The 16255-nt window shown below is 33.1% G+C and overlaps 2 protein-coding genes across 6 annotated transcripts in view; one reads left to right on the top strand and one right to left on the bottom strand.

The window, feature by feature from the left end:
* LOC136041272 (heterogeneous nuclear ribonucleoprotein R-like) overlaps window positions 1-16255 on the top strand; it is a 62179-nt gene that overhangs the window by 29959 nt on the left and 15965 nt on the right. For all 5 annotated transcript variants that reach the window (XM_065725905.1, XM_065725887.1, XM_065725879.1 and 2 more), the window contains exons 4-7: window positions 160-295; window positions 1677-1882; window positions 6944-7093; window positions 15954-16099. In XM_065725905.1, the coding sequence (XP_065581977.1) occupies window positions 160-295; window positions 1677-1882; window positions 6944-7093; window positions 15954-16099 (638 nt within the window). The remainder of the gene's footprint in view (window positions 1-159; window positions 296-1676; window positions 1883-6943; window positions 7094-15953; window positions 16100-16255) is intronic.
* On the bottom strand, window positions 7528-13903 carry LOC136041300 (uncharacterized). The gene is made up of 2 exons (XM_065725918.1): window positions 10935-13903; window positions 7528-8021 (listed from the first exon to the last, which is right to left on the bottom strand). The coding sequence occupies exon 1, from the start codon at window positions 12924-12926 to the stop codon at window positions 11676-11678; it is 1251 nt and encodes a 416-aa protein (XP_065581990.1). The 5' UTR covers window positions 12927-13903; the 3' UTR covers window positions 7528-8021; window positions 10935-11675.

Genomic DNA, 16255 nt, shown 5'->3' with positions numbered 1-16255 from the left:
GGTGAGTTCCCTCATCCACTTCCTGCATGAAGGTAATTGATATCTTGCTTATTTTATCTTTTCAACAATACTTGTTTAAGATTTAATTTGTATAATTATCAATCCAAAGAAAAATGTTGTTTTTGTTATCTAAGAAAATAAAAAAAAATTAATTTTTAGCTTGACGAGTATGAAGTAAAGCCCGGGAAGACTCTTAAAGTGAACGTAAGCATACCGAACCTAAAACTTTTCGTCGGTAACATACCAAAGTCAAAAGGAAAACAAGAAATCAAAGAAGAATTTTCGAAGTACACAAGTAAGCTCATTTTCCTATTTAAGCTATGCTACTGCATGTTAGGTAGAGTATTGGAAAGCATTCAAAGGATAATTTTTTATTTTTATTCTGACAAACGCTAATTACATTTGTAAAAGAAAAAAGAAAAGAAATAGTGCTACTACAAAGGTTTCCTTGATTAAGAGTGTCCCAGGGTAATGGCATGCAAGTGAGGCACAGGAGCGGTGTCGCTACCTGTCGCATAAGACTAGCTCAATCTTCCATTAGAACTTGTTTAGTTTTGGTAATAATGATTGTAAAAAAAAAACGGGCTACCTGACATGTTAATTTTTTTTTAGTGACTCAGTTCATTGTCATAGAAAAGAAAATAACATGAAATCATTTCAGGTGCGTAATTTTTTTCTTTAATACGCTCTTTGTAATAGAAAAAGGAGGTAGCAAACAAATGTATAGCTTTCTTTTGATATTCTGTACTTTATAAGTTTTCCCCTCTTTTTTCCCTGGGGACTAATAAATTAAGAAATTGTTTGACAGCTTTTAGAACGTCTCTACACCATAATTTGGTGGGATATAACCGAAGATCCTTGAGAGTGCAAGTGGCACATTTTCGGCCCTGATGCTCTCCTCATTCAGACTGAAACCATTGCTTCTGCCCTGGAGCTTCTCTTGGATAATCCATTCGAAAAATTTGTCTTTTGAAATAAGAAAAACGTCGTTGTACACTAACAATCCTTAGATTTGCTTATGTTATATGCTGGATTGTACTACAACGGGATACAGTTAGAGTCAAAAAAGCAGCACAAGGCAAATATGTCACTACTTGATTGCGTTGATATTGTTGCTGATGCTGTAAAAGAATCTCTGGCAATGACATCAAGCAATGCTTTTCGTCTCTGCCGCATGTCTCCTATTTAACCTTGAAGAACTAAAAAGTGACAAAAAAAGATATTGCTTTGTCTTTCTACTCATGTGGAACCCTATAAACGGTTCGGAAAATGCTTTCTAGTTGCTTTCTGTCGTCGTAATTAACCAGAGAAAGCAAGGAACGCGAAACAAGTATGAGTAAAAGCAGAATCGTGGTTAACATTACATTTTTTTCGCACAGTTTTGAAACATCCCAAATATTTTTTTTTTATTAGCATGACGATTCTTATACCCATAAATTGGTGGGAGGGGGACAAGAAGAATTTTCTCCTGATTCTCATCCAGGACCCCACCACCAAGTCAATAAAAAAAGTTTAACTGACAACATGGTATTTTGGTCTTACACTTTTTAAAGTTTCGCTCTTCCTCCCTCCTCTCTATCTTTTGTTTTATTTTCAAGAGATGTACCTTTCAACCATATGTCAAGTGACAGTTATAATTATATTTTGTTGTAAATATATTTTACTAATTTTTCTAGCTGGTCTTTCTGATGTGATTATCTACAGTGCTCCAGACGACAAAAGGAAAAATCGAGGTTTCTGTTTTTTGGAGTATGATTCTCACAAATCTGCTTCTGTTGCCAAAAGAAGGTTAAGCACAGGACGATTTAAAGCATGGAATTGTGACATCATTGTTGACTGGGCAGACCCCCAAGAAGAACCAGATACAGAGACTATGTCTAAGGTAAGGTTGTAATTGTACTTGACCTTTTCTTTAACTAATTAAAAAATCTTTCCGAAAAAGAAGTTTTCTAGAGAAAAGTAAAGGCCATATTAAACTTAAGTTCAAAAGAAATAGAACCCTACAATAGCTCAAACTCAAAGCAACCAGGAATTATTATTAAAAAATAAATGAAACCCAAAACGAACAGAAATTAAATAAACAATCATAGCAAAGAAACAAACAATAGTTACTAATATAAATGAGTAAATAAATCTTAAAGTGAATGAAACTTAAATTGAATATGTAAATCCAGCTTGAAAAGAACAAAAATCTCTACAAAGAAGAATTTGGGTTTTGCCTCCTTCTTTCACTGTAAAAGTCTAAAACCTACTGCATCATTGGCGCTTTACTGAAAACTATATGTGTCTTGAACAGTCTTGAAAAGTACAAAAAACAAACAAACTGAATGTTTGATAAATATAATGGAATTAATTGTTGAAAGATAATGAGTTCAAGATTTTATTTCACTGTAATTTCATTTTCAGTGCTGCAATAACTGGGAAAGAAAATATTTGTAATATAATTTGTTTTCAGTTAAGCACCAATGACGTAATAGGCTTTAGACTTTTATAATTAGTCAGGGGCAGTATCCAAACTCTTGCTTGTGGTGAAGCTATATTTGTCTTGAACAGTCTTGGAAAGAACTAATAAAATTGAACTAAATATTTCATATATAATGATATTAATTGCTGAAAACTCATGAGTTCAAAATTTAATTTTACTGTAATTTTTATGTTTATTTTCGTTGTTGTAGTAAGTACAAAAGAAAATATTTGTAATATAACTTGTTTTTAGTGAAGGGCCAATGACGCAGTAGGTTTTAGACTTTTACAGTGTAAGAAGGAGGCAAAACCCAAATTCTTCTTTTTAGATATTTTTGTTCGTTTCAAGCTGCATTAGCATGTTCAATTTAAGTTTCACTCGTTTAGGATTTATTTACTCATTTATATTTGTAACTATTGTTTGTTTCTTTGCTATGATTGTTTGTTTAAATTGTGTTCGTTTTGGGTTTCATTTATGCCTCAATAGAAAATTATTGTTGTTCCTTTATTGCTTGATTTGCATATTATACTTACGCTTTGCTCGTTTTGAGATCTATTTATTCATTTATATTAGTACCTGTTGTATGTTTTTTTTGCTATGATTGTTTATTTGATTTCTGTTCGGTTTGGATTTCATTTATTCTTTAATAGCAATTTCCGGTTATTTTGAGTTTGAGTTAATGTTGGTTTCTTCTTCTGATCTTAAGTTTAATATGGCCTTTACTTTTCTTTAGAACACTTCTTCGGAAAGTTTCTTTTTTTAAATTTATTTTCGTTCATTTTTGATTGCCAAAGTTTCAAGTTTTGCGTTTTTATTTTTATTTTGCTCTCCTGTAAAATTAGGAAAAGCGGACTTCGACCATTTTTGCAAACACCACGGATGTTTTGTATTATGTATTAAGGCCGTGATTAAGTGAACTGATGGAACTCGAAAATCCCATGTTAAATTGAAAATTTATATTTAAAAAGTACTCAAGTATTCATTGGCGGAAGATGCCGCTTTTAATATCAGCCCATAGCTTCTTGAAGATGCTACAAAATGTTTGAAAGGATTTTGCTCCATTTCCTCTAATTGCTTAGAAATCTTAGAAAATGTCTAGGTCTTTTTCACAAGTGTACTCTATGAAGGATATTGTTTTTGGAACAAAATCGGTACTATCATGAGCAGAAAACAATAACCTGTAAGATGATTGGAACCATTTTTCGATGTATTTTCCTGTTTTCTAACAGTCCCCTAGAATATTTTCAGCTACCTGAAATTTTTACTAGTCGGTTGCCACAAAGAATCGTTTCAGATCGCCGATAATAGCCCCTAGAGACCAAAATGACAAGCTGGTATAATCAACTGCTTGTTAATAGAGTGTGAAATTTTCATAGATTATTTCAATGCAATGAAGAAACCTAGAAATGAGAAATAGTCAGGAGCCTTCCGTAAAGTTGTGCACACAAAGCTGAAATCATGGGGAAAATTAAATCAAAGCGAGATATGCAACTGCGAAAAATTTGGGGATAGGCAAGTGGATAAAGAATCGAAAAGAGGCTAAGGCGGACTTTTGCATGGAAGTTGGAAAGAATGGACTGGTCAACCTCAAACGAGGCCACGACTACTTTTACCAAGTACAATGTCAGCTTGAATGTGCTCAGCTAGATACTTGCTTTTTCATGATTTTTACCCAGAAAGACTTCTACATTGAAAAGATAGACCGCGATCCAGGCTTTTGGACCGACAAGATTTTTCCCATGCTAAAAGGATTCCTCATGGATGCTTTGATCCCAGAGTTCCACGGGGGCTTCCAATACGAGAGCCGTACTTATAAGATTAATCGTCTAGTACCGGTAACAGGAAAATTCATTTTCCTTACATTCTATCCTTCTTTGTATTTACATACTTAATTGTATTGTCATTAGAAATAAAATACCTTTGTTTATATTGCCTGTCCTGCAACTTTATCAAACAGTTCGTGGTAACGAACTGTAGTAAAGAGCGACCCAGCTCAACAGTAACCAAAACTCTAAAAAATGGAATTTTTGATACCAATAGCTACATCAAAAGAATCGCATTTTAATGCTGATTTTAAATATATAAGCTTCATCAAGTTTAATCTTACCCATCAAAAGTTACGAGCCAGAGAAAATTTGCTTTATTTTAGTAAATAGGGACAAACAACCCCTAAAAGTCATAGAACCCTACTGTAGAAGTTTCAAGCTCCTATCTACCAAAATATGGAATTTTGTATTTTTGGTCAGAAGGCAGATCACAGATGCGTGTTTATTTGTTTTTTTTTTCAGGGGTAATCAAATCGACCCAGTGGTCCTAGAATGTTGCAAAAGGGCTCATTCTAACGGAAATGAAAAGTTCCAGTGCCCTTTGTAAGTGACCAAAAAATCGGAGGGCAAATAGGCCCCCGTCCCACGCTAATTATTTTCCCAAAGTAACCGGAACAAAATTCGGAGATAGCCATTTTATTCAGCGTAGTCGAAAATCCTTATAACTATGTCTTTTGGGACGACTTACTCTCGCACAGTCACCGTGGGAGGGGCTACAAGTTACAAACACTGACCAGTGCTTACATATAGTAATGATTATTGGGAAGTGTACAGACGTTTTCAGGGGTGTTTTCATTTGGTTGGGGGCAGGGGTTGAGAAGAGAGGGATATGCTGGGTGAACTTTTCATGGGGGAAGAAAATTTCCATGAAGAGAGCGCAGGATATTTCTAGTATTATTTAAAAAAAAAACAATGAAAAAATAAATATGACAAAGTTTCTTCAACTGAAAGTAAGGAGCAGCATTAAAACTTAAAAGGAACAGAAATTATTGCGCATATGAGGGGCTCACCTCCTCCTAATACCTCGCTCTTTACGCTAAAGTATTTTTAGAAATTTCAACTATTTATTCTACGGCTTTTGTGATTCAGGGGTCATTCTTAAGAAATCGGGACAAAATTTAAGCTTTAGCGTGAAGAGCGAGGTACTGACGAGGGGGTGAACCCCCTCATATATGTAATAAAAATATGAGAATACAGAAGTTCCTTACGTAAGCTAATTTGTAAGTTACATAAATCTTTAACTAATAAAATTTATTTTTTACTAATAAAAAAATTGGTAAAAAATTAGAAGTTCTAGTTGCCTTTTTAGGTTACCAAATAATCAGAGGGTAACTAGACCTCCTTCCCCCCTCCTTTTTTTCTCAAAATCATTCGATCAAAACTATGAGAAGGCCATTTAGCCAAAAAAAAAAAAATATGCAAATTTCGTTTTAATTATTCATCTGCAGAGAGCATAAATCAAAACATGCATTGATTAAACTCGTTCAGAAATTAAATAAAATAAAAACAAGTGTTTTTTAACTTAAAGTAAGGAGTGACATTAAAACATGAAACGAACAGAAATTACTTCATATATGAAAGGGGCTGCTTCCTCATCAACGCCCCGCTCTTCACGCTAAAGTCTGACTCTTTCTCTTAACTCTATTTTTTAAAACAGTAAAAAACTTCAGCGTAAAGAGCGGGGCGTTCACGAGGAAGCAGTCCCTTTCATATACGAAGTAATTTCTGTTCGTTTTAAGTTTTAATGTAACTCCTTACTTTCAGTCATTTTTTTTTTATTTAATTTATAAGAAACCTTTGGTTTTCTAAGAATCCTCGAAGAAAGCTTTCAACTAATTTTGGTATTTAATTTCGAATTAATCAACTGAGGTATTTTAAATAGCCTATCCCTAGGAAAAAAAGTGGAAAAAACAATAAATTTTAAAATGCACTCTATGCATGCCGTCAATGTTGCATATACATGGGCATTTTGTACTTGAGAATGATAGTGCTCTTTTGCTCATTTTCTCTTCTCCCTTGGTCGGTAACCAAGCTTTGCAAGACGCAGCCAAATATATTACTATTTCTCGGCTGAAGCATCTCACCAAAGGAAGCTGTCAATCAAAACTTTTGACAAGACTTGATAATTGGTGCTATTTTAAGTTTTGACAACCGACGGTCTCTAGAGAATTAAAAGACAGAAGGCTAACCTAACTTCAATTTTGAAGCTCTATGTTTTCAAGTTCACTTAATCACGGCCTTAATAAAGTGACTCAATAGGTAAATACAGTAAAAAATGTAAATAAGTTTCAATTTACTTTTTCGTCTGTCTTTGAGATGGATAAGATATTTGCATTCATAAGTGCAATTATGTACAAGGTGCTAGTCCCAACGAAGGCTCTGGCCTGCAAAGGAAAATGGAGGGGAGGGAACGAATGTAATGTTTCAACTCAAAATAAAAAAAATTGCCAGGAAAAATAACCCAAGGAAAAGGGGAAAAGAAAAGAAAAAAAACTGAAAAAATGTAGGTTACAAATGACGCAAAAGAACACAAGTGTTGAGTAACATAAGATAAAAGCGAGAAAAGAAAAAGAAGATAAACATATATACCTGTCTATATACATTCAAGTATAGAATATTTCACAATGTTCCTTGACTTCTGTTATCCTTGTAGGTAAAGGTGCTATACGTTCGGAACTTGACACAGGATATCACCGAAGAGAAGTTGAAGCAGGCTTTTGAAGTTTACGGAGTAGTGGAAAGAGCAAAGAAGATCAAAGATTATGCTTTCGTTCATTTTGATGAAAGGGATAATGCAATCAAGGTAATGTGCTCTTGTGTATATGTGCTAAGAGTTCGTTGTGTAATATCCTAGATACTCATAGATCTGACCGAGGGAGGGGAGGGGGGCAAAAACAAAAATCTTGAAAGTGTGTATTATCTAGTTATATTGGGCAACCGCTCTTTTTTTGTATTTTTGAAAATATTTCAAAAACGAAAATAAAATAGTCGTGCAAAAGAAGCTAAGATTTTTTTTCTCTCTTGTCTTTGCAGCATCACAGGTGCTGATTGTATTTTTGTAATAATAAAATATACAAAAAAAGTGGGCTTCCTAAATATGTACTATATAGTACTATTGGGGAAAAAAGAAGAAGAAAAACAAGCTCAGATGGCTGCATAGCTAAATAGTAGGCTAGAAAACTTAAAATCTCTCAACAGACACATCTTCGGTTATAAACCATAGCACGGTTTGCATATAATATTTATTTCAAAAAAGGACACCAGGCCATGGCAAATAAGCAACATAATAACTTGATATATAAATGAACATCTAATCAATCAATATAAAAAGATTTACATAAAAACCGGTCTGTAATGTTCTATTATTTTTAAAAGTAGTTTAATAATAGTAATTATTTTTAATATACTCCTTGCTGGTCCAAGGAATCCTCCTAGCTATTTGTGAGTATCATAAGATTGGCTTCCAATCATACTTACAAGCCACTATGGGTCATATTCCCACACCCAAAGGTGTTGCCTCATAAACTCGTCAATGTTTGAAAATTGGGCATCAAATAAATCACACTTTTATGCATACACCCACACATCCAGCGCCGGATAAAGGGTGATTGGAGCAATTGGGCCCAATCGGGCCCAGAGGCTCCATCATAATGAAGAATTTGATTTGAAATTGTGAAATATTCTTAACAATTTCAGTGAGCGTTGCTTCTGGAGAGATATCATTTTCCAGGCTAAAAAAAAAAAAGATATTAAAAAATAACCAAGAAAGATTAAATAGTTTAGCAACTATGTCGATTGTGAGTGAAGACACAAGGAAATTAGATTTTCAAACAGTTTTTGAAGAATTTATAGAACAAAACTCAGAAATTTTTATTAATTTTAATTCATTTATTCATGTTTTGTGATGTAAAATTTAAAAGACATTTCAGCTGTTGCATAATATCTAGAGGACAAAAACGTAAATTAATGTAAGCTCAAAATGTGAACCAAAGAGGTCAAAATGAACAAAATGGACCATCAAACGAGACAAGATAAAAAAAACAACAACATGAGAAATGTTAATGCACTGGTGAAAATAAACAAACTAAACTATCATAAGGGACAAGACTAATCCGAGCAACTAAGGCAAGGGGCATTAAAAAATGTCTGAAGCAATTATGAACGAAAATGAAGAACAAAGAAATGTGCTGTTAAAAGATACGTTGCAGCGGGAATTACAACGAATCAAAAATCTAAAACGAAGAACAAAGAAATATGTGGTTAGAAACTGTACGATAGTGATAACAAAGAAATGTATAGTTAGAAGATAACTGACAGCGAGAATTGCAGCCAACAGCGAGAATCAGAACGTGTCAAAAATGAAAGTGACAAACAGAGAATTGTAGGGTTAGCAGACACTCGAAAACAAGTATCAGAAAGTTTCAAAAATGACAGTGAAGAACAAAGAATCGTGCTGCTAGAAGACAAGCGACAAGGAATATTAGAATGAGTCAAAAATGAAAGTAAAGGAGAAAGAAATATTATGTTAGAAGAAGAACGCCATCGCAATCTTCGACGCCGACAAACTGTGGAGCAAAACTCAATAAAAACCTACAAAGATGCCGTAAACTACGCAAGTATTAATTACAAGTCATTGGGACCCTTCAACGTTCAGTCCACCATTTTCCCATAGGAAAAGTAGCCAACAAAGCTGATTTACAGCAGTTTTCGCATGCTTGGTCAAATTGCACTGCCACCTCCACAATTTTCAAATGAATTGGTTCGGCTTGTTTAAAGACGTCATTTGCTCTCTAAAGAATTCCATAAACAGATACGAAACTTGAACTCATGTTTTGCTTTAGCTGTACTCAACGTAAGCGATGATCAAACCATCAGTAGTCGTAATGTTTTCAGCTCCGAAATCATAAACCCACGAAGGTGATTTTGAACAACATTCATGTGACAAAATATACTTTTTAGACCTCAATGAAGCTGCTAAAGAGCACCTTCCAGATCCTTTAGGTCTTGGGATCTCTCGCAATCCAATGGGTCTCTTGGAAGATATATGTGAGACACGAACAACTAAGCTAAAGGTTACATGAAAATGCGAGAAGTGGAGGATGATTTAAACCAACCTGTTGCTTCGCTGCGGCAACAGCCTCGCATAGAAGACAGGTGACAATGAGAGTCAATATGTAAAAGCCTGCCACGTAGCCGAGGTTTCCTGGTACTACGAACAAATAAACTTTCAAATGGGGATAAATCCATTTATGTAGACAGTGAAAAAAGAGGTACAAAAGTCCAGATATTTTGATCCCATATATAGCGACCGTCGTCAGTAGAAATACATGTATTTCTACTGGTTTCTACAGAATACCCGGTACTACATAAATTAAGTATATATATATATATATATATAAATATATATATATATATATATATATATATATATATATATATATATATATATATATATATATATATATATATATATATATATATATATATATATATATATATATATATATATATATATATATATATATATATATATATATATATATATATATATATATATATACTAAATTTAAATTTTACTTAAAAATTTAATAGATAGAGAAGGCCCGCCAAAAAATTCCTATCTAACCCTGCACACATCGATCATTCAAAACGGGTATTCTTTTTTTAAACGTACTTAATAATTTTTTTCCTCTAAGAAGCTGACAATCAACCCTGAATTTAAAAACCGGTCTTAGAGCATTTATTTTTGACACTGCTTAAAAAATAATATATTCGCCCTAAGTCTAACACGGCTACACACTTTCAAACATTAATGCTTCCTTCTTTACTGTGTCTGAGTTTTTGGTTCCTCCAGTTGTTTTCAACCTTTTTTTAAACACTACCATTTGCCACACTTAAACCTTCATCTTGATTTCAATCCTCTTTAGGTAAGGGCCTGAACCTAAAATCAAATTCAAAGAGTATGGGTAACTTATAAGAGTGCAAAATGGCACTTGTGTTGGCAAAAAAACCATCAATGCTATCTTGTGTTTGGCGACACTTTGCATTGTTTCAAGCTCTCTAATCGTTTTTCTATAAGGAGGGTCATTCCATGTCAAGTCAACCAGGTCATAACACCCACCTCTTTAGATTTTGATGAAACTTGGCACAATTGTTGCATTTGCTATCCTATTGATAAATACCAAATTTTGTTTCTCTATCTCGTATAGTTTTTTTTTTCTACAATTTTTTTAATTTTCTTAATTTAACGCAATTTTAGGCCTCGGATTTCGCGTCTTGCAATGTAACTTGTAGCTTAAAAAATTAATATCTTGAAAACTATTTGAGATATCACCATGAAACTTTGCATATTATTTAATTAATATATTTAAAATAAAAAAAAATAAAATAAAAAAAAAAACCTGTCTCAACTCCAAAAAATAATAAAAATATTATAATCAGGATTTTTTTTTATTTGTAAACCGTTGTCGGGATTTACTAAAAAGGTCTCAGACCTGGTAGAGTGTTCATATTTTTTTTTTTACATACTCCTAGATACATAGGCTAACAGATAAACAAAAAGATGTATGGCTTTATCACATGTTTAGTTAATATTCCAAAAAGTAGAATATTATTAAGAAATTATAAATTTGCGGTTTACTTACATTTAATAAATGTGAAATAAAATAAAAACTAAAGTCTAAGAATCAATATCTTTTACAGCAATTATTAGTTCTGCTTGTTATATTTTTTCCACTTCATCCAACACTCTTCTGTTTTTCTGATGCACTCTTTTTTGAAGTAGTACATTCTGCCAGTGCTAGTTGATTGCGGTGCATCAACTGTACTGATAATGTGCTCCAAAGGTATTATGCACAAGTCTTCTCTTTGAGGCCAGTAAAAGCTGGCAGCAGGTTCTGGAGGGTGAAAAAAAAGAATTTCAACATGTTCTTCTTCATGAAACACAGTTTTAACGAGTCCAAAGTACCACTTTCCATCGTAGTTTGCAGCCACATAATCGTTTAAAGATGGTTGAACCCAATCTGTAGCAGAATCAAAAGAAAACATTAGAGTAGGATTAGGACTATCAGTAGTCCTCCTTATTTCAATTTCATTTGTATTTAATGGTTTGAAATATTGGAAATTTCTAGTACCGGGAATATTCTTGGTGGTTAAAAATCGTGACGCTAACTCCAATCTGAAAGCTTCAGCATTTTTTTTGTCAATAAAGTGAAAGTTTATTTTTTCAATGTTGACTTTACAGAAGTCATAAACTGCAGTTGCTGTCTCGATTTGATTTTCATCTGAAAGTTGAAGGCTGGCTATTCTCAAAATTCTCTAACAGTTCCTCCCAAGCCATCACATATTGATTTCCCGTGGCTTGTTGCAAAGAATGAATGTTTGGCTTACATTCCAAAGTCTTCATGATGGTTTGTTAGGTTTTTGAAACTATTTCTATTTTTGCATTGACCAGCACAGCCGTCAGTGAAATAATGAACTTGGTTTATTTCGGGATGATTTTCTTTCAGCCATTTCGAAATTTCTTTTTGTACGTAATTCACAAAGCAAGTGTCATGTTGTAAATCATCACTTATGAAACAATGGTTGGAAATTAAAACTTTATCATCCTTTGTCAAGTAGAGTCCAATAGGATGAATTGTGCATCCACCTCTGTTCCAGTGATAACTTTGGATTTCATTTTGAATGGTGTAAGAATAATTTTCACTGAAATCCATTACTACAATTGCTGTATTTAAAGGCGGATCTTCTTTCAGTTTTTTGAAAGTTTTAGACTGTGATTTTGTAATATATGAATGTGGGATTAGGTTTTCTACAGATTTGCTCAGTAAAGAAATAAAGCCTTCAACGCTGATTGATTGCTTAACCATTTCTGTCCTGTCAGTATTAACCCATTGGCTTGTAATTATTTCTTCTTCTAAATCATAATCTTCACTCAATTTTGCAGTTAAGTATTCAATCAGGGCATCATCAGACGGACAGTTGTCACAATGGCGTAGCATACACTCACTGTTTTCAACATTGCAAACCAACATCTTGATCAAATCTTTGTAACTTTCTTCAATTTTTACAGCATCTAGTAACAATTTCACGTTCTGTTGTGTGCTGCATACACATACTGTATGGGTACCTGCTGACCCAGCAAGGACACACCACTTTGGTCTTATACTGCAAAATTTCGAGAAACCTATTTTCAAGTCGGGGCATTCCCATTTAAAACAAGAGTAAAGCTCTCTCAAATTACTGAGAATAGGTCTTTTTTGCATATAAATATTTTTTTTAATGCTCACTTTATCTTTTGCTCCGGGTAAAACTCTTGAATTCTCATCACTTTGGTAAAAGTCTGTCACAAGTTTAACTGTGTTTTCGGAGAGTGTGTTACCTTTTTTAGGGTCAGGGATAGCTAGGATACCTTTCTCTCGTTTTAGTTTTCTTGCTTGTTTTACCATATATTTGGTCACCTGAAATTCTGGCACCAAAGTCAGAATCTGGACTTTTTGGGATCTCCCAATAGACACAAGTTTTTCTTTTAAAAGGCCCACGAGATTATCAAAATCTTCTACTTTTTTGAAAAAATTTCTTTCGCCTTCTTTTTCGTCTTCTGACATTTCAATGTCATAATCTAGAGCTTTGGACATTTTTTTATTTACTTCTTTTGTTACTTTTTCAACTTTTCTTTTGTAACACGATCCCTTACTATGTGATGACAAATTATGAAGTTTAATTGGAGTTAAACCCTAATCATCTAAGGCTTCATTTGTTTGTGAAAGGGAGACATTTCTAGATTCAAATGAATCCAATTCAATCATTAGTTCGTCATCAGATTCATTTTTAGTGATTTTAGTTTTTTCGTCACAGAAGTTTCGACATGAAGGACATACCTTTTGCCCAGGTTTAACACAAATATTTTTTTCACACAATTGTTTTGAAAAACATAAAGATACATTTCTTGGTGACTTTTTTATTGGCTTTTTGTGTTTTTTTAATGGATCTATGCATACTGTTTGATATTTTTCAAACACATTGAGAAAGTAGTAGCTGTGATGGGAACAAACATTTTTAAATTCAATTAAATCGATTCGAGATGTAAGTTGAATTAATTCTTTTTCTTCCTCGGTTAATTCTGATACAGATTGTAATTTTTTGGAAGGTGTATAAGTTGTCTAAAAACAGTCTGATTGTTTAAATAGTCCAATGCTACAAGCTTGAGGATTTGTCATTTTGATTTCCGCTTACCCCATTTTAAAGTCCAAGTAGAAAAATAGGTCCAACCTGTAACTAGCCTATTCACTTAGTTTTACACAATCACTGAGTCAGAAAAAATTGACTCTTGTTGATTTTTAAAATTAAAAGGTGCATCTTCACTTCAAAACTATATAGTTTTATTAAAAAACATTCAGTGGAAATCACATAGTTATATACTGTAACTGTTATGTTTCACTTAATAAAATAAAAAATCACAATCACTGCACAAGAAGTTTGCACTATAGGTCTTCACTCACTCAAAGCAAGATCTAAACTGAGGCAGTGTTCAGTGGTTAGCTGTAGAGCTAGGAGCATGAACCAACATGAAAGGATCCTGTTGAGACAAGATAGATGAGTCATACAGGCTGTGTAAATATTAGTGCTTATAATGTTTCTTTTATAAATCTTTGTCATGTCTTAGTTCCGACTCCTTGCTCTATCAATAATTAATTGATTTTAGAAATAATTGTAAAAAATAAGTGGATATATAAAATTTTAAACACTTCATAGTTGATACAAACATGATCAGTAGTAAATAATTTACAATTTGTCTTCATAAAGGTTTTGTAAATACTCTAAAATTGAAACTAACTTGATTAACTTGTTTAATTGAGTGTTTTTATTCTGATAACAACTTAATACAAGAAAAGTTAAAATTAAACTTTAATTTACTTTCAAACCAAATGTTTCAAATTGCGTATTCTTTTAGTTGGTCTGTAATTTTGTTACTCATAAATAATGTTGAACATCAGTCAAACATGTGAAAAAGCCATACATCTTTTTTGTTTATCTGTTAGCCTATGTATGTAGGAGTATGTAAAAAAAAATATGAACACTACCAGGTCTGAGACCTGAGATATTGCAATTTTAGTAAATCCCGACAACGGTTTACAAATAAAAAAAAATTCTGATTATAATATTTTTATAATTTTTTGGAGTTGAGATAGGTTAGTGAATATATTTTTCTTTATTTTAAATATATTAATTAAATATTATGCAAAGTTTCATGGTGATATCTCAAATAGTTTTCAAGATATTAATTTTCTAAGCTACAAGTTACATTGCAAGACGCGAAATCCGAGGCCTAAAATTGCGTTAAATTAAAAAAGTTAAAAAATTTGTAGAAAAAAAACTATATGAGATAGAGAAACAAAATTTGGTATTTATCAATAGGATAGCAAATACAATAATTGTGCCAAGTTTCATCAAAATCTAAATAGGTGGGTGTCAAATTAATTATTTACTGGGTGATTTGACATGGAATGACCCAGGAACTGAGATAAGGCACTTGTTAGTACACCAACTTTAACAACTACACAAATAAATTGATCATTCTTGTTATCTCACTAAAGAAAAATGCCTGGTGTCGCCAAACGCTAGATGACGTTGAGATATTATTTGTCGAGTGCTAGTTCCCACACTTATAAGTTACCCATACTCTTTGACCCAATCCTTATCTGACTGCTGTTACTTGACATGTTGTGAATATAGGCCTACAGTACGATAAATCTTGAAGACCTTCAAAGATTGGCGATATATAAGGATTATGTGGCTGTATCTGCCCCTTTGCCCGAAACAATTTCTGAGCTGTACGGCTTAAATGTTTTAAAATGTTTTCAAGTAAGGCAACCCAAGCTCAAAAAATAAAAATTGTGTCTTTAACCACAACAAGGTAAAATACAATATAGCTGAATATGTGCGTTTATTGTTTTTTGATGGTGGAGGGGGGGGGTACAAATCTGAAAAAAGGCAAATCACATGGGAAAATATTCGGTACTTTTGGGATAATTGTACATATATCTGTGAATATAGTTTAGAATTTTACTCGCCCAAATGGAGAGTGCCATTCAGAAACTGACAATGCTAATACTTACGCAGGGCTAGAAACCTTGAAAACTAATTATTTTGAAAAAGAAAGAATAAGCCATTTTTAGATATTAAATCCTTTTACCTTAGAATATGTTTCTGATAATTTATCGTATTTCAACCTTAAAAGGGTAATTTTATTGTTATGATACTACGTTCCTATCATGGTTGTTATTCTGATAATATACTCCCAATTTGTGATATTAGATTAGTATGTGTTGCATTAGTAGTACGTTTTATATTTTGCAGGACATATGCCTTTTTACTGTATTTTTACTGCTCTAAAGGTCGTATCCGACGTTTTCGCTCTTCTTAAAAAATTGTTAAAACCATCAGCTAGGTTGTCCTCAGAGCGAGAATTAGTAGGTATGTTTAATCCCACCTTTATCGTCCCGATCTACGTTGCGCTTCTGATCATTCTATTGAGATTAACTTAGCTAACGATTTTTGGCGATTAAATCAGAAGCGTGAAAATTCTAGATGCGATGTTTTAGGAGTGATAGTGAGGATTTGAAGAATAATATTTATTTAAGATGCATCTAATGTTTTTGCAGGCAATTAACGGTCTGAACGGTAAAACGCTTGAAAATGTGGTGCTTGAAGTTTCCTTGGCCAAACCTCCATCAGATAGGAAGAAAAAAGAGGAGATGCTTCGAGCAAGAGAAAGGAGAGTTATGCAAATGTTTATGCAAAGAGGAGGGTGAGTTGTTACTTGTATATTTCTACTTTTGATATAAATATTTCTTTCTAAATGACAAATAGGGACAATTCAGTTGCATTTGCTAGTGCACAGGGACGGATGCGAAAAATCCCTCTTTAAGAACAGTTCCACGGCGTCTGTTACTACCAGGGTAAT

Source organism: Artemia franciscana, chromosome 2 (genome assembly GCF_032884065.1).
Source record: "Artemia franciscana chromosome 2, ASM3288406v1, whole genome shotgun sequence".
NCBI classification, from domain to species: Eukaryota; Metazoa; Arthropoda; class Branchiopoda; order Anostraca; family Artemiidae; genus Artemia; species Artemia franciscana.
Note: the sequence above shows the minus strand (reverse complement) of the source record. Positions and strands in the feature narration are given on the sequence as shown.